The sequence below is a fragment of the Exophiala xenobiotica genome (assembly GCF_000835505.1).
Source record: "Exophiala xenobiotica strain CBS 118157 unplaced genomic scaffold supercont1.7, whole genome shotgun sequence".
Taxonomy (NCBI): domain Eukaryota; kingdom Fungi; phylum Ascomycota; class Eurotiomycetes; order Chaetothyriales; family Herpotrichiellaceae; genus Exophiala; species Exophiala xenobiotica.
This window is the reverse complement of record NW_013562488.1, coordinates 1,582,383-1,599,464: the sequence shown is the minus strand read 5'-3', so window position 1 is coordinate 1,599,464 and position 17,082 is coordinate 1,582,383. Positions and strand designations below refer to the sequence as shown.

The 17,082-nt window shown below is 52.4% G+C and overlaps 6 protein-coding genes across 6 annotated transcripts; 4 read left to right on the top strand and 2 right to left on the bottom strand.

Moving 5' to 3' along the window:
• Positions 1-1,934: 1,934 nt before the first annotated feature.
• PV05_11288 (uncharacterized protein) lies at positions 1,935-5,216 on the top strand. The gene is made up of 4 exons (XM_013454751.1): positions 1,935-2,807; positions 2,860-3,131; positions 3,184-3,554; positions 3,601-5,216. Exons 1-4 carry the CDS (start codon positions 2,509-2,511, stop codon positions 5,128-5,130), a joined length of 2,472 nt encoding a protein of 823 aa, XP_013310205.1. The 5' UTR covers positions 1,935-2,508; the 3' UTR covers positions 5,131-5,216.
• Positions 5,217-5,762: 546 nt separating this feature from the next.
• PV05_11287 (uncharacterized protein) lies at positions 5,763-7,837 on the top strand. Its single transcript, XM_013454750.1, has 3 exons — positions 5,763-5,901; positions 5,959-6,121; positions 6,315-7,837. The coding sequence occupies exons 2-3, from the start codon at positions 6,089-6,091 to the stop codon at positions 7,635-7,637; spliced, it is 1,356 nt and encodes a 451-aa protein (XP_013310204.1). The 5' UTR covers positions 5,763-5,901; positions 5,959-6,088; the 3' UTR covers positions 7,638-7,837.
• Positions 7,838-8,518: 681 nt separating this feature from the next.
• On the top strand, positions 8,519-10,222 carry PV05_11286 (uncharacterized protein; the record flags this gene model as incomplete). Its single annotated transcript, XM_013454749.1, has 2 exons — positions 8,519-8,975; positions 9,036-10,222. The coding sequence occupies 2 exons, from the start codon at positions 8,519-8,521 to the stop codon at positions 10,220-10,222; spliced, it is 1,644 nt and encodes a 547-aa protein (XP_013310203.1).
• A 1,169-nt stretch (positions 10,223-11,391) lies between these two features.
• On the top strand, positions 11,392-12,279 carry PV05_11285 (uncharacterized protein; the record flags this gene model as incomplete). The annotated part of the gene is made up of 1 exon (XM_013454748.1): positions 11,392-12,279. One exon carries the CDS (start codon positions 11,392-11,394, stop codon positions 12,277-12,279), a length of 888 nt encoding a protein of 295 aa, XP_013310202.1.
• An 820-nt stretch (positions 12,280-13,099) lies between these two features.
• Positions 13,100-14,822, bottom strand: PV05_11284 (uncharacterized protein; the record flags this gene model as incomplete). Its single annotated transcript, XM_013454747.1, has 2 exons — positions 13,100-13,525; positions 13,629-14,822. The coding sequence occupies 2 exons, from the start codon at positions 14,820-14,822 to the stop codon at positions 13,100-13,102; spliced, it is 1,620 nt and encodes a 539-aa protein (XP_013310201.1).
• Positions 14,823-15,093: 271 nt separating this feature from the next.
• Positions 15,094-16,883, bottom strand: PV05_11283 (uncharacterized protein). The gene is made up of 3 exons (XM_013454746.1): positions 16,509-16,883; positions 16,157-16,453; positions 15,094-16,108 (listed from the first exon to the last, which is right to left on the bottom strand). Exons 1-3 carry the CDS (start codon positions 16,791-16,793, stop codon positions 15,095-15,097), a joined length of 1,596 nt encoding a protein of 531 aa, XP_013310200.1. The 5' UTR covers positions 16,794-16,883; the 3' UTR covers position 15,094.
• Positions 16,884-17,082: the final 199 nt, after the last annotated feature.

The window sequence follows — 17,082 nt, the reverse complement described above, 5'->3', positions numbered from 1 at the left end:
ACATCCGCGCTGCCTGCCTCCTCGTTCTCGTCAGCTTCGTCAGACCCCAAGCTCCTCTAAAGGCGAATCAACTCTGCTGACATCCGTATGCTCGTTCAAGCCCCACGCCGGAGAAGTTGAACCCTGAGCAGTTGCACGCCTCGAAGCCGTCCATCTGCCAAAGGATTGAGACACCAACAGCTCGGTGCTCTGTGCAAGACTTCACCTGAATTGGCTAGATCTCCGGTTGATGCAATAGTCTGCTCTTGCTGAGTTGGGTACTGGTACAGCTGACCGGCCAACACTTACGACTCTTCCGAGTCAGGTCCCCGATATGATGGACATTAAAAGTTCTCACAGAGCGCTAGTGGCAATGATAAAGGTAGTACCGACCCACAGGACAGTTGAGCACATTCATATTGGCTAAATAATCAGGTGGGACAAATTCTGGAGAATGATCAGTCCAGTGAGCTGTAAGACGATTATTGCTCGTGAGAGCTCTTTCACCTCAGTCGGCAGGTCATCATAGGAACTCCATGTGTCAGCAAACTCTTGACTGCTCAGGACACCCTTGTACAAGCGCTACTTTCGATGCAAACGCAAGGTTCCATCACATCACAGTCAAATGATGCAAGCATACGAGAAGCATACAGACCCTCCATTTGCAGTCACGGCCGTCAAGCAAATAGTATTACCACGAGAGCTGCAACAACTGTCTCGGTTGGGAGACTTATAAAGACCTCGGACTGGTGTCCACACACCACGACCGCACTGCGACAGGACCGGAACCGGTGTCTAACCTTCTTCCTGAGCGGCTTCAATCCTCCGACATTCGAGACGTTCGGTATGGCTTCCGGCAACGCATTCTCGTGAAGCCTAATGGTCGCTGGAGGCGTTCAGTGAGTCCGGATCATACCAGTCAAAGGGAAATACCAAAGCCAGTATATGCCGGCGCCCACTCTCTCACGTCGATATCGACAAGTCTCGAAGTTGAACCCTTCCTTGGCAAAGAAATCACATGCTGCTGGTTCAGAGCAGGCCACAAGCGGCAATCCTTGGGTTTTCGCTAGTTGAAAGCATATCTGTACCAGTTCATCCTATACCAAGCCTGCGAACCGAAGGCTTGACCCAAAGATGAGTGACTTCTGGTTCGTCGTCAGCAAACGCTGAATCGAAGACGAGGCTGCCAAGTTCTACTAGTACCTCAAATGTCATACTCGTACGCAATCTTGAACTTGGCTCCAGCTTGGAGGCTGCAAAGACGCGGATCTGAGCAATCATAAGCGAGCAGAAATCGATTCGGGATGAATGCTACCTCAGACCGTTCCGTTATTAAGCAAGCTTGTTCGCAGCTGAAATGTGCATGCTTGTGAAGTTAGATAAGCCTCCATCATCCAATGATGCTCATTTGGCAATCGATGTTCGCCCGGGGCGAGGGAGCGGACTTTACCTAGCTCTTCATGAGCAAGCCCCTAAAAATAGGCAGTCTGGCCCTTGGAGACTCCCCTACTTAGGGCTAGTCCACTCCGGAGGCCCCTATGATTCCCCCTGAGGCCCCATCCACCATCCCCATCATCGCCCCATCATTAAGTACCTACTGTGGGTATAGGGCTGCCGCATTCTCCTGGACCTTGGCGTAAACATGGCGTTTTGTTCCGGCTTTCTCTCCCTCAGCGAGTCAGCCGGTAAGTCAGCTCGACAATCGTCATTCTCATCATCCGACCAACACATGCTCGCTTTTAAGGCCTCATGCCCATGCAATCTGGGGATCCACGTATATGTGATTGAAACTTGTACCTTCGTGATGTGAAAAACAACCGAGTACGGTTGTTGGGAGCGACTCAAGCTACGACAGCTCCTTCCGTGGTGGACGACACGAGAAGAACTCAGCCCAACTGTGTTTCACTTCCTCGAAAGGATTCTTGGTTTTCTTCTTCTTCATCCCACTACCTTCATGGATACGAACACGAGGTCAGGAACTTAGGTCCCGACCACTCTGTGTACCAGCTCGCGGAGTTGCCGAGATCTGGGCAATACTGTTATCGCCTCAACGACCAGTCGTCGAGACTCTGGCGTGTCCCTACGTCCCATCATTGTGCGGTACCTTCATAGCCCCGAAGCTGGCGTGACTCGTCATGTCAGCCAGGGCAGCGTCTGGCAGATTCGTCAACTCTATACGATGCCTACCCGGATTGCAATGTGGGTGCCTCGACCAGTGTCAGCCGAGATGACAAGCCCAACGTCCAGACTTTCCAGCACATAAACGCCAATAATCCACCGGTTCGCTGACCGTCATGACAACAGTCAGATTCGGAATAAAACCTGGTAGGCGTCACCATCGTATTCGATTTTCAGCGCCTGGGCTGATGCATAGTCTCTTTAAATCAACAATGCAGCCGCATTCTGGGCCTGGCTCCCTCTCAGCGCCCCGTTCTGTCCTAAAAGCCTACTACTGTCTGCCCATCTCTGCCCACTGAGGAAGTCCATCTGCTCTGTGCTCAAAGCCTTCCAGAAACTAAGGCACATCCCATGGCTTCCAGCAAATTGCGTGCCATTATAGTTGGTGGTGGGATTGCCGGACTGACATTAGCCAACGCTCTAGAAAAGGCAGGCTTCGACTATGTACTCCTGGAAAGATTGGAGGAAATCGCTCCTCGTGTTGGGGCGTTCGTCGGCATCACAGTCAACGGGCTACGCATATTAGACCAACTTGGCTGCTACGAGGCCATCGAGGACAACAACGCTTCGATAGAGATGCTCTACAATCGCAGATGGAAAGATGGCAGCTTTGTTCGAGGAATCGATGCATTGATACGCGATCGTAAGAGGTGAAGCAGCTCGGCCGCGCCTTGGTGCTTTCTCTACTGACTGCGGTCTCAGGTTCGGCTATCCTTTTCTTGTGATGGACCGACATTTCCTCTTGCAAACATTATACGATAATATCGAAGACAAGTCTAGGATAGTTCCCGGCAAAAAGGTCTTCAAAGTGGAGCATTCCGATGAGGTTGTTTCCGTGGAATGCAATGACGGTTCGACGTACACAGGGGACCTTGTAATCGGTGCCGACGGTGTCCACAGTATCGTACGCCAGGAGATGTGGCGACACATGGATGAGAGCGGGGCCGGCCTGCTGGTCTCTAAAGAGAGGACCTGTAAGTTCGAGCGTCAGCAATACTACTTATTAACCAGCCCTAACTCTTTCAGTGATGTCCGCCGAGTACAAGTGCATGTACGGTGTCTCGCCAGCTACTGAAGGCTTCAGTCCCGGGACTTTCAACAGCAACGTTGGACGAGACATGTCCTTTCTGTGGACAGTGCACAAGGATGGTCGGGTATTCTGGGCTGTCTTCCAGAAACTGGATAAGAAATATCACATGCCCAACATACCGAGATTTACGGAGAAAGATGCTCTAGCTCTTGGGGAGCATTGCAAAAGCTCATATATGACCGAGAAGGTCAAATTCCGAGATTTGTGGGAGAATCGAATGAGTCATATTCTCATCCCCCTCGAGGAAGCATTCTACAAGCACTGGAACTGGGGCCGTTTTGCGTGCATCGGTGATGTAGTGCACAAAGTGAGAGATCTAACGGTGACCATTGAGTGTAGCTGACAGTTCCCAGTGGACTCCCAGTACGGGCCAGGGAGCAAACAATGCTATTGAAAGCGCGGCAGCAGCGGCCAATGCTCTCTATAGACTCGCACGTCGCAAGACGCCTTGTTCAAAGAGAGATGTTCAAGAGGCACTATCCGAAATTCAGAAACATCGCGAGATTCGAGCGAAGAACCATTTCACAGCCACTGGAGACCTGACAAGGTTGGAAGCGATGAAAACACCCATGCATAGATTCATGATGACCTACATTGTACCTCATTTGAGCGACGCTCTTGGGGATCAGCTGTCATGGGCCAACATTGGTGCTGAGAAGCTCGAATATCTCCCCGATCCACCAAAGTCTCTGAGCGGAATAATGGCTTTCAACCAGAACTACGGACCCGGCGGTAAGAGTCTGTTATTGCGCAGGATGGTCTTTGCCTGTCCACTTCTGATGCTGTCCTACTTTACGTACGCAATCTTCAGCAGCATCATCTCCGAAGCGGCAGTCCGGAGCGCCAACCGCGCGAGCACATCTTCTGGCAAGCTCAACAATGACAATCACAGCTGGGACGCACCTATCCGGATTAAACCATTCATTGACTCGCTTACGTTCTTCTCGCCTTCGCTCTTCAACATCTACCCTGTTCATCGGTTGCAGGCGATAACACTCTTGATCGATCTAGCTCCGCTGTGGTTCATTTGGATTCTGGAGAGCCACCGCGAGGGCAACGCTATGAAGCTTATCACAGTGCCTATAGTATTCGGCTTGGCGTTCCAGCGTTTCGGTATCGGTGTTGTTGGACCCATCTGGTTCTTCCTGCACTACATATCGTGTCCATTGTCCGACTATGCAGGTCTTGATTGGCGACTAGTGAACGTTGCAGCTGCCAAAACCGCTCTGCCGGCAATTTTGGCTACGACGACCCTACCGACATTGGCAATGTACTTTGATCCGAACTTCCATCGGCGACTGGCTATCAACGCCGTATGGCAGGCATTCCCACTATGGACCAGTGTCATACACTACATCCTACGCAAGACGGCCATCGCCGACACGACCAAGCATGACCGCATCTACAATGTCTACGCGGACCTGCCGTCCATCCGTTTTGCGATCAAGGTACTGGCCGGCATATCAGGCCTCACGTTCAACTGGGTGAGATGTACATCACATGTCCCTATTTCGAGGATCTTCTTCCCGAACTGGGCCCTCATCGAGACACTGCTTCGATCTGCGCCAGCCAGTCTCGATTTCGTCCCTGCCATGTCAACATTCCTCCAAGTCGACGAAACTGTATGTTTTATTGGAGCCTTCTTCTGGATGGCACTGCTCTTCTATGACCTTAAAGAAGCGGAGATGATTGGTACCAGCTGGTATAGGTTGGCATTGTGTGCTTGTCTTGGGACGTTTGTGGCAGGCCCGGGAGCCACGGTGTCCCTGGGCTGGCTTTGGAGAGAAGAAATACTGGCTGTCAAGAAGGCCAAAGGATCAGTGGGTACGGAGTACCTGGTTCAGTCGGAAATAAGCATTGGGAGACACGCGGGATCTTTGTAAGGCTGCATCAAAATGCAAGTAGTACCTAGTAGTATTCGATTTGGGGCGATTGTGTGGATGGCTCGTTTGAGAGAACTACTTTGAGGGGATGATGCGCTTATGTGTTATTTCATTTGAACCCCCGAAACGAAGGCTCTCGTATCGATACTACCAGGATACTACGTACCCCAAAAACTTGAATTCGATCATGTTCGGATCAAGGCCGCCAGTAACCCCCGGTTGGCTTTCTCCCTTAGGGAGCCCTGGTGAGCCTCAAATACCAGGCCATGGGACTCCAATGCACGTACCTAGGTACTATTATTCATTTTGGTCTGGGCATACTGGTTATCACGATCTGGATGTACTTACTGTATGGAGGTACTACTATGGTAGTCTACAAATGTAATGCAAAGGGCGACCAATTGTCGTGCAGGTTTGAGTGTGGAAGAACCATGGTGCAGCGGACTTACATGCTAGTAGTATGCAGGCGGCAGAAGCTGCCCGTTTCGTACAAGTCCCCCCCCCTTCTTTTCCGTATGGTGTTCCAGGTTGGGATATGATGCGGGCCGTGGGAAGCCTGACATAGACCATGTGATAAGACGTACGAGTACGAGGTACCTGACTCACAGGGCGCGATGATGCATTTCACGATCTATCTTACTCCATGTCGTTGCGACTACTTTACTACCAGTAGTACTCACCGAGTAGAAAGTGGGTAGGTCAAGTAAGTCAGTACGAGACCGCCGCCTTCTGCAAACCAACGAAAACGAACGAACGACCTACAGTAGGAAAGTATGCGATCTCTTCATCAAAGAACCCCCTAATAACACCAACTGACAAGTACAATAGGACGACTACTAGTAGCTAAGGCATCATCTCACTTGCGCCAGCCAGCAAATACAGTAGACAAGGCGTAAAGGCGGGCGTAGAAGAGAAGAAGCCACCCTGGACGCCCGCAAAAAGAAAATATAAAAAAAAAATGGTTCAATTACCAACCTTTCAACTTCCCAAGGTACGTACCTACAACTACCACTACTACTACTACTAGTACGTTCTGTACTATACTTTCATGTACTACTTACTGGCCCACGGCGACACGCATACTACTACTACTACTCCTACTACTCCTACTAACGTTCTGTACTTGCTGGCCAACAAGGCACAAACTGGTAGTAGTACACTCTGACTGACACATCTCGCACCAGTATATCGTGGCGCACGTGGGGAAGGCCAAACATGTCCTTGCGGGAAGCGCCACTCCGTACTTGTCCATCGAGGACCTGATAGCACTGTCCTCCGACCCGGACACGACCGCGAAAGCGTTGGACGTGCGCTCGCTTAAGCTCGGCGGCGACATGCAACGAGGTAGTTTTGCTGTGCGGTCTGCGATTGCAAGGCTGTACGGTAGTCCTAGTACAGAGTACGAATCCGACGACCAAAAGGACAACACAAAGGGGTCTGGTTCGACTTCGATTTCAATTTCAATTTCACCGGAACATGTCATGACGGCGATTGGCACGACGGGCGCGAATTTGACCGTATTCCAGGCCCTGCTGGATGTCGGCGACCACGTCATCTGCATGTATCCGACGTACGGTCAACTTCTGGGCGTGCCCAGGGGGTTTATTCCGTGCGAGGTGTCGGGCTGGCGGATGGATCCACAAAGGGGATGGAGTCTGGATCTCGACGAGCTTCGAAGATTGATCAGACCGGGCAGCACGAAGATGCTGGTGTTGAACAATCCCAGCAACCCGACGGGCACGCACATGGACGCGGACGTGCAGAGGCAGATCCTCGACATTGCCCGCGAGCACGATCTCATTGTGCTGGCCGATGAGATTTTCAGACCGTTGTTCCATCAAGCACCCAGCCAGGAACCCGGCCTAGGTGGTGGTCGAGGTGGCAGCGGCGACGGTGCAGGCGCAAAAATAGTACCACCAGTACTACCACCACCGTCGTTCGTCGAGCATAATTATAGCAAAGTCGTCGTGACCGGGTCGATGAGCAAAGCGTATGGTCTGACGGGAGTGCGGGTGGGCTTTCTTGTGTGTCGAGACGAGGCCCTTCTCGAGCGGTTTATCAACGCACGGTACTATACTTTTGCTTCGGCCAGCGCCATTGATGAAGTCATTGCCACGGAGGCGTTGAGCGAGCGGTGCCGACCGGCCATTTTGAAGCGACATCTCGGGTACGCGCGGAAGAACCTGCAGCTGCTGGAAGCGTTCGTCGAGAGGAATGGGGACATGTTGTCGTGGACGAAACCGACGGCCGGGGCGACGGCGTTCATCAAGCTCTCCTGGAACGGCGAGGCGATCGACGACGTCGAGTTCTGTCAGGCGGTCCTGGAAGAGCAGGGCTTGTTGCTGAGTCCGGGCAGTTTGTGCTTTGGCGAGGTCCCAGGGGAGGAAGGGAAGATGGACTTGCAGGGCTATGTGAGGTGCCATTTCACACTGCCGCCCGAGAAGATGGTGGAGGGTCTGGAGGCGTGGGATGGGTTCATGCGGAAGAGACGAGCGGCGTTGTCGTAGGCTTGACTGCCGTACCAGTCAGTAAGTTACTAACCCCCACGTAAATTCGACCGCTTTCACACGTCAAGTCATAGTAGATAGCTCACTTAGCTGTAGGAGAACGTGCTGAGCGGGCTTGAGAAGGCGGCTTGGCGGTATCTGAGGAAATGGGCATGATGGGTTTATTACTTAACAGTTAAACACCTAGATGGTTAATGGGCGGGAAGCGCCCTCAAGGTCCCAAATCCAAATGTCCAAAGGTGTATCCGTACTTAGTCCAGAGTCCAAAGGCCCCTCGTCTAGGTGGTCGCTACCCAAACAGTTGCCGTTTCTGGGTCTCGCGTCTCGGCGGCAGCCCTACCATCGCAAGCCACACACGGAACAGATCATCCCCATCACCAAGCGAGATATCGCGACCACCTAGCGACTACGGCGACTACAGCGAACACGTCCCCAAGAGCGTCAAGCGCGGCTCCATACCACCCAATCACTCGTACAGGGGTCAAGCCACGTCGACTCTCAGCTGCATTCTGGCATGTCGCCATCCCAATTACAGTAACCGTTGGCCGTACGGAGTATCCAGCCTTGACCTGTTCGATATGTGAAGCCCATCAAACCCACTTGGCGTGATCGACCTGCGCCATGTGCCTAAATGAGGCTGCAGCAAACTAGATCAGCGCGTGCATCTAGCCGATGGGTGCCATTCAGCCAGCCTCGTGAGGGTACAGTATGTGGGTTTGACAAACACCACACCGCCCCTTGGGCAGACCGACGCGACGCCATGGAAAATGAAAAAACTATATCTACCGCCAGCATGGCACTTGTCGAGACGGGAACGTCAAGCAAGGACTTTCCAGAGCTCGTCTGCCATATACATCTGCAACACAAATAAAACCTCCACCATGGCCCAAGCGATCAGAGACACCCCGGCCGGGCAGTTCCTACGGTTTGTAGGATTCGGCTCGTGGCTGGCCTATCCAGAGGAAGTCGAAGGTTTCGAACCTCAACAGATGCCCACGGTGGCAGAAGAAGTCTCGACCCCAAGTGAGGAGGACCTCGAGAAGACACTGTCCAGAATCTCGGCCAAGATCGGCACCACAGAGGGAGAAATCACGAACAAGCTGTCGGAAAAAGAACTTGCCGATGTCATCGTGGTTTCCTTCACCAAAGACGACCAAGGCAATCCGAGAAACTGGTCACAGGCGAAGAAGACCTGGACCTTGACGCTCATCAACACCTACACTTTCGTCGTATACCTCGCGTCCTCGATCATCACGCCTGACGCGGAAGCCATCATGCAACGTTACAATGTGTCCATCGTCGTGGCAAGTCTCGGCCTGTCAATGTACGTCGTCGGTTGTAGGTTTACCAGTTAAGACTTCGTCGTCTCAGCAGTGCTGTCGCTAACATCGAGACCAGATGGCATCGGTCCCATGTTCTTCTCTCCGCTCAGCGAAGTGCCTAGCATTGGCCGGAACCCACCATACCTGTACTCGTTTCTGGTCTTTGTCGTCATGTCCATCGCATTGTGCTTTGTGGACAACTTCGCGGGCCTGATTATCCTTCGATTCCTTCAAGGCTTCTTTGGCAGCCCATGTCTGGCCAGTGGTGCTGCATCCATCGAGGATGTATATGACATGTATGGCGCCCCATACGGTTATATCTTCTGGGTGGCATCCATGTATTGTGGCCCTGCTTTCGGTCCTCTGTTGGGTGGATACGCCGTCGTGGACAACTGGAGATGGCCACTATACGAGACCGTCATCATGGCTGCCATTATCCTCCTTCTGCTTCCTTTCCTCCCGGAGACAAACCCAGACACCATCCTCCTGAACCGAGCCCAACGCCTTCGCAAGGTCACCGACAACAAACTATTCATGGCGCCGTGCGAACTGAAGACCATCCCGTTCGGTGCTGCGCTGAAGGAAGCCATGGTTCGGCCCTTGGAAATCAGTATCAAAGATCCCGCCATCGGATATGCGTGCGTGTACGGCGCCATCGTATATGCGACCTACTATTCCTTTTTCGAGGCGTTCCCACTGGTGTATCTTGGCACTTACCGAATGTCCCTCGGCGCAATGGGCCTGGTCTTCACAAGCTGTGTCATCGGTTGCATGTTTGCAGTCATCTGCTATTTCTACTACCTCCGGTACTTCTTCATTCCCCGCGCAAAGAAGCATCATGAGCAGAAGGGCGAACCGGTGCAACAAGAACAATGGCTCCGTCCGGGCTTCGTCGGCGCCTGGGGTCTGCCTGTTGGCCTGCTCATCTTCGCGTGGACGGCTCGTGCCGACATCCACTGGATCGTACCGACTATCGGCATCACCATATTCGCAGCGACGTCTTTCTGGATGTTCCAGAGCCTGGTGTGCTATGTCGCGCTGACGTACCCTCGATATGTGGCCTCGCTATTTGCGGCGAACGACTTCACCCGGTCATTGACGGCAGCGGGCTTTGTGCAATTCTCAAGACAGATGTATGTCAATCTGGGGATCAACAAGGGAGTCTCGCTCGTGGTGGGGCTGTCGGTCATTGGCATCATCGGCATGCACGGCCTGTACCATTTTGGGGCTCTCTTGAGGGCGAGAAGCAAGTTTACTGGTTGAAGGGTCGTTGGTTGTGCTTCCCATTATACGAGGCGGCACGTTGCGGCATCGGCTGCATGATTTTTGGGATCTTTCTGTTCCGTTTAGCAAGCAAGCAAGTGTCTGATTTTGAATGGTCCATGAGCTACGAGTAGATGAAGAGACAACTCTCGAATATAAAGCAATCATTGACGATCGATCTTGCGCTTGTCTGTTCTGTATTTCACGTTGTCGGCCAACCGATTAGGATCATCCGGTAAGACTGTGCAGAAGTGGGTTTTCGGGTTTTCCCTCTCGGATTCAAACTGGCATTGGCATCGTCAAGTTTGCTCAAGGTCAAACAGTGCAACCTCCTACCGAAGGAATGAAGACATGTTGCAAGGAAGAAGGCGAGGCTCCATCGTCGAACGGGTGGTCCCCGCCGTCAGCTGATACCGACAGCCGTGCGGCCACCGAGATCCGGAACGGTTCCGAGCGAAGAGAACCTACACCACGGTCCGGGTGTCTTTTCGATAGTCGTCACAAGTATTGCCTTTTCCGCATTGAGCATGCCGAACGTACCGTACCGTATCGAGAGACTCATCAAACCAGTTGAGACGATGCCCGCTGCCATCTGCATCCCGGAAAGAGGTGGGAAAACGGGACAGCAAACAAGCGGTGTGTTGTGCGTGCAGAATGGATGTGCGCGCACACGTAGCTGCCTAAAGTCCGAGTCTGAAATGTTTGCTCTGATCCAGTTCTGGTTGGAAGGGTGTGGCACTGGTGACCACTCAACCAGAGATGAATGGGAGACACGAGTAGAGGTGCTGGTGGAGTCAACTTGGCGTGTGTCCATGGGAAAGCATTGCCCTTTTCTTCTCGAATTCGCTTTGCCTGTCGTCGTATGTCAATGACGGCATTCGGCTCGTCGGCTAGCACTAGACCACCGTCATGCACTAACTTCTCTCCACGAAGCTCCCCGACGCTTCTCGAGGAAGGAAAATCCGGGAGCCTCGCCCAGCAAGCGAGGCAAGTGGAACAGGGCCCCCGGCGACGGACTCACCACCTACTCGCTTTTTTAAAAAGGTCCCTGGGAGCCGTCGTTGCCATGTAAAATTTCCTGCGTGCGCCGACAAACCTCCTCGACAACAGGCCTGTTCTTGACAGAAGTCTATACCTCGCCCAGGGGAGAAAAGCTCTCAACCACTGCGATGGCGACACCTGACATTGCCAACATGCCCACTGCAGACGAGGCCATGGCCACCACGACGTCCCAGAAAACCGCTCGAGATGCCCTCAGCCCGACGCAGGCCAAAGCCAATACCCCGGCGACACCTCGCAACGAGTCTCCATCGTCGAAATCGACATTTGGCAGACTGCGACAACACCTTTCCAGCCCGATCCGAGTCAACATCTTCGCCGAGATCGAACTCCTCATCCTGACATTTTGCACGGGCATCCAAGATGCGACCACGTTCCCGGACTACCACTGCTTCGCGTCCAACCAGACGGGCAACACCGTCATGCTGGCCATGGCGGTCATCCTTCCCGAAGCCACTCACGACCTCTTCGTCACGGCCAACATCGGCATGTCGCTGGGCTGTTTCCTGCTGGCGGGCTACATCACCGGCCAGCTGAGCCACATCATCGGCCCGCGGAACCGCGCGTGGATCGTCTTCTGCAATTTTTTCCAGACGGGCCTGGTCTTCATCGCCGCGGCGCTGCAGTACATCCACGGCGTCCATCTTGATGGCTCGATCACCGTCATTATCATCGGGCTCCTGGCTTTTGCGGCTGGCAGTCAGGTCGTGCTGTCCAGGTCGCTGAGCATGACGGAGATCAGCACGGCCATGGCGACGGCCGCGTGGGTGGATTTGTTGATCGACAAGAGGTTGCTAGCTGTGCATAACCGACCCAGGACGAGGAGGGCGAGTTTCCTGACCGCTTTGGTTGGCGGTGGGTTCTTTGGGGCATACATTTATCGTGAGGTCGGGTCCGAGACGGCCATTTTGATGTCGGCCGTGGGTAAATTGGTGGTCACCATCATGTTTCTGTTCAATGGCATCGAAAAGCCGAGGGTTGGTGAGAGTGCTGTGTAGGAGACTGCATGGTCATCGACGGAAGGATGGAGCATGGGCTGTGCGAAGTAGCGCGTGGATGAGCATTGCATTTGAGAACTGTTAGCGGAACATGATAGATGATTTTCCCCAGCGAAGGAGCAGGATGGCGTCAAGCAGCTTTTGGGAGCGGTCTTTGTAATATCAGCATGGAAAAGGACAAGAGTTGGCAGATAAAAGGTCGTAGAATCGAATACTTTCGCCAGAGTCTAGCGGGTGTTTCTCACTTGTAGTCTGCGCAACGCATCTTACCATTCATTTCGCTGGATAAGAACTTCGGCAGAAGGTCTGGGATTCCGCTTATATGCCTCGCAAGAGAATATGCAATGAAGAAAGAACATCAAGACCTGAGGATGATTGTCCTTGGTGGTTTCAGCAAGGGGGGGTATGGCGCCATAGTGCCGCTTGAGAGAGACGGCTTCACCGTAGCAATCCGGTGGAGCATTTCTGCCTTGAAAATACAGGAGGATCGTGGAGGATACATAGGTATGCACTCTCGCGAAGACACCATGACCAGCCACAGAGAGAGCCTGAACAGTCTTGGACTGGAATGCGTGGACTCAATACCTCCCTTACGCACACCTCATCCCGGACCAGAAGACAATGATTTGGGGTGGGGGTTGTCAAGGACGACTGCAAGGTTATGAACAGAATTGATAAGAGGAAGAAGGCGAACGTGGGCAGTGAGATTCATATGCTTGGGATTGATGCCTTCAAGGTGTTCAAATGAAGGAATACTCTCCATCAGGGATTTGCATTGAAGAAACATGTCTGATCTAGTGCAAGAGTCCTATGCTTGTCTTCAGTCGCCCTCCTCGTTCCCAAGCTCCTTCCTTAGCAACTCAATTTGATATTTCAGCTTTCGCCAAAGGATATAATCGTCCAAATCCTTGTCCTTGTCTGCAACATCAATCAGATCCCAATCACCCTGCAACTCGCCCACCACATCTCTTTCTTCCGCCTCGACGGTGCCCTCCTTTTCCCGAGCAATGGACAACAACGCGGTCACAAATGCCTCCTGAATATAAGCAAAAGAAAAGCCGTCCGTGATCTTCGCCGCGGCCTGACAAATCTCATCTGGGAATTCGATTTCCTTGTTATCACGCAACTCTTTCTGCCAGTAGTGGCAGTACTGCACTCTTTCGTCGATGCTCGGATTCGGAAACAGGAATTTCCTATCGAACCTCGACGGGCGCTTCGCAATGCCCGGGTCAAGACGGTCAAGATGCTATACCTCTCGTCAGCACTGAAACGGTCTATTGAGATATAAGGAAGCGAGCAAGCATCAAAAGCTTCTGCCACACTGTCGCAGGTTTTTCCGCTGAACCTACATTCGTGCTTCCGATCATGAACACTCCTTCGTTTTCAGAAATGCCGTCCACAGCATTGAGGAAGAAACTGCGCAATCTGTCCGTCACCAGGCTGTCCAGGTCCTCGAAGACCAAGTAACAAGGAGCCTCCTGCCTGGCCTTGGCGAATACAACATCAATACTGTACTGGTTGAGGAGTACTTTGACATACAGCGTTGGGATTGGCGGATCGCGTTTGTACAGAGTCCGCATGGTCGCTTTAATGGAGAGCGTTTTGCCGTTACCTGGAGGCCCGTAGAAGATAACGCCCCTCTTCCACGGCACGCGGAGCCGGTGATACTGTTCGCGAGAACTGTAGAACCGTTCGACAAGTTCTATCAGGTCGTCTTTCATGTCTTTGTCCAAAATGACGTCCTCCCATCGAGACTTCATCACGTTTTTGTACAATTGAGAGTCTTTCATCCAGCGGCCTTCGAAAACCCAGACCTCAGCGTGAAGAGACGTCTGATATCGGCCAATGGTTGCGACCAGCGTGTGCACGGCGGACTTGTCACCCAGGATATACTGGTTGCGAACCTGTGGCCACGCATCCGTCCCGTCTCTGCCGTCGACGAGATAGACAAGGAAAGTCATGTCCTGCCACTTGTACAGGTAAGACTCGAAAAATGACTCCTCGGCGATAATCCCCTGATCACCGTCGAGACGTTTGACCGGTGGGACGAATACAGTCCATTTCAGTGCTTCCGGCCAGATCCTTTTGTTTTTGTCATTCCTGCTTGTCTCGCTTGTTGGCAGCTGGTCGACCGATTCCACCGTAGCATGGCCAGCGTTCGCGTAAGCTTTCAAGTTGCAATTTCCTTGGGGAACGATAGTAATGGGAATGTCTGGATATTGTCTCTGTATGACATTGAAGGTGTGTGCATCAGTGTTGATACGGGCGGCGTTGGCATTATAGAAGAAGTGCCGCGAGACTATGTTGGGTGCGTCAGAGGCATTGGGCACATCATGAGATGACTTTTCCATTGCAACTGACGTCTCATGTAGTTCGTCTGTCCAAAACTTGAGATGCAAGAGAGACAGTGTACGTAGTAGAGAAGCGTGGTTCGAGTTACATCGAGCACATCGAGCTTCTGCAGGCACCAGCTGCCTTGAATGACGATCTCCTGCATGGCGAGCCCGTTTCCAGAAAAAAGGCCATCGTCTGACAGGGAACATATAACTCCAGCTTGAAGATAGGGAGTCTGCTGACGGTAAACCACTGGAGTTATGGTCATGGTACCATAGTACTAACGGCCTTCCGTGTGTCAACGACTTGCGCTATAACGTTATAGACGAAGGGTTCCGGATAGACAACGAGTACCACGTCAAGGACTTCCGTGTGAAGCCGACGAACTCCTGCCGTCAGACAGTGCCACCCTTCTTCGAAACCGGCTCGATGGGTGCAACCAACTCCGCATGGGGGCCAAAATCTGAAACTCTCTAGCAGTTCAGCCTTGGTTTGTCATGGCGGAATCGACGATGGTTTGAGACACGCCCTCTTTCCTGAGTTGGGCTCTGATGAGTTCGTCCAACCAGGCCCACGCAACTTCGCGAGCCTGTGCTGGTTTGTCCTGAAAGTTGTCCCAGGTCCTTGCTTCTCTGGGAGGCCTCCGCAATGCTTGCTCGATCATGTGCTCAAGGTAGCCGTTGATTCTGACACCATCGACCAGAGCTTTGTGAATGTCATCGAGGACAACACAGCTCAGTAGATCGAGCATACGGAATCTTCTGGCATCCCAGGGTCTGCCTGTCTCTTCGCGTTCCTCTTCGTCGTCCATACAGGAATTGCACAGATTCCATAAAGCAAACATCTGTACCAGGCGCAGTGGATGATATGCCTGCTCAAACATTGCAGGGTGGGTCACTCGCGCCATAATTGCTGACTGTAAGAGAGCTTCAGAGTATTTGCCTAAGCCGATGAGACCGGCAAGAAGCTGAGTACGCAGCTGTGGCCACGGATAATGATGGAGGCGCCAGGATGCGGTCCCAGCCAAACCTGCCATAGCTTGCTTGATTTTGTCAACCTGGGTATACTCAAGACCTGGCTCCGATTGAACATCCGAGTGCACCTGTTCGGCGTATTGCTCCGCCTCTTTGGCCTTCGAGTTGACTATAGACGTTGTATGAGAAGGATTTGCTGCAGCCTCTCGCTCTTTCGTGCACAACTCGCACGAACACGTGAAGAAATACCTTTCTTTCAGCTCCTGCTGCCTCTTTTCGAAGGGATAGGTGCCGTCGACGTACCCCAGCGTAATTTCCTCGTTTTCGTGAATGTCTCGCAATGCGTGAACCGATATATGGTGTTGTCCAGACTTTTCGGGCGCAGACACGCTTTTGAAGACGTCGAAGCGTACGAAAGCATTCGGACGACAAGAATGGTTGAACTGAGATGTTTTGGGGTGCAAGGCCAGGCCCATAGGCTCGGATATAAAGTTTGTCAGCGTGAAGGAGTTGATGGTAAGCTGCCAGCATCAGTAACAGAATGATCATGGTGAACCTCGGTCCCTTACAATACACAGCAGCCGTAATATCAGCTCTGGGCTTTGATCAGATTTAGAGTAGGCTTTGATGCCCTGAGTCATCAACGAAAGATCCTCCCAGCGCTCACCTCCCGCACGGCCTATTTCTTCCATATGACTTTCGAGTGAAAGGAGATGCATCCATTCTTCAGGAGGAATCTGGCCGGCTTTCTGCTGTTTCAGCAGACGGACCATGGCTCGGACGTTGCTGGGAAGAATTCGCGGGTACAGTCTGGCGTAGAGCTTGCATTCCAAACGATGATACAACCAAGCTTGCTTCTGGCATATCTGCCACGGACATTAGCAATTTTCCAGTACCAAGGACACCGGTCGTATCCCTCACCTTATCGCAGAATCTGACAACTTTGCATCCACTGCACCTTTGCAAGCTTGGAGCTTGACCTTGAACATCCCTGGGCAATTCTCTTGGAGTCCTGAAGCAAGAATAACAGTTGACTGCAAGATGGGGAGTGTCCAGCGCGATCAAGAGTGGGTGGTCAACGAGCATCAGCTGGGATTTAGCTGTGATATCCCTTGCAGCAAGGACGGAACGATCACCCTCTCCTGCTGAGTACACGACACGAACATTGAGGTCCTCGATGACGATATCTCTGTCGTTGAAAGACATGGTTTGTAAGCTGATTTATCTCTGGACAAAACGATTCTCGTTTTTCTCGACAGAGAGTACAGTTGACAGGAGTGACGCGCATTCGAGGCTGGCATTCTCCTGTCCTGGCGGTGAGAAGAATCGAAAGAATCTTGACCAACCAACCGCGACCGACAAAAATAATTTCCTTCGCAAGGCTGCAAATGCGGGGAAAGTAGCTGCGAGGCTGACAGCCTGTGGCGCCTGTGAAGCGCGCTTGAGGGCGCCCATCATTGGTTGGGTTTTAACTAGCATCTTAAGCCTAAAGTCC

What these genes read in the sequence shown, in the direction of transcription:
- PV05_11288 (XM_013454751.1), top strand. Translation starts at nt 2,509, where the DNA reads ATGGCTTCCAGCAAATTGCGTGCCATTATAGTTGGTGGTGGGATTGCC. An exon ending in TTGATACGCGATCGTAAGAG is followed by an intron (nt 2,808 to 2,859) that starts GTGAAGCAGCTC and finishes CTGCGGTCTCAG; the next exon opens with GTTCGGCTATCCTTTTCTTG. An exon ending in TCGGTGATGTAGTGCACAAA is followed by an intron (nt 3,555 to 3,600) that starts GTGAGAGATCTA and finishes GACAGTTCCCAG; the next exon opens with TGGACTCCCAGTACGGGCCA.
- PV05_11287 (XM_013454750.1), top strand. Translation starts at nt 6,089, where the DNA reads ATGGTTCAATTACCAACCTTTCAACTTCCCAAG. An exon ending in CAACCTTTCAACTTCCCAAG is followed by an intron (nt 6,122 to 6,314) that starts GTACGTACCTAC and finishes ATCTCGCACCAG; the next exon opens with TATATCGTGGCGCACGTGGG.
- PV05_11283 (XM_013454746.1), bottom strand. Translation starts at nt 16,793, where the DNA reads ATGTCTTTCAACGACAGAGATATCGTCATCGAGGACCTCAATGTTCGT. An exon ending in TTGTCAGATTCTGCGATAAG is followed by an intron (nt 16,454 to 16,508) that starts GTGAGGGATACG and finishes TGTCCGTGGCAG; the next exon opens with ATATGCCAGAAGCAAGCTTG. An exon ending in TATTACGGCTGCTGTGTATT is followed by an intron (nt 16,109 to 16,156) that starts GTAAGGGACCGA and finishes TGATGCTGGCAG; the next exon opens with CTTACCATCAACTCCTTCAC.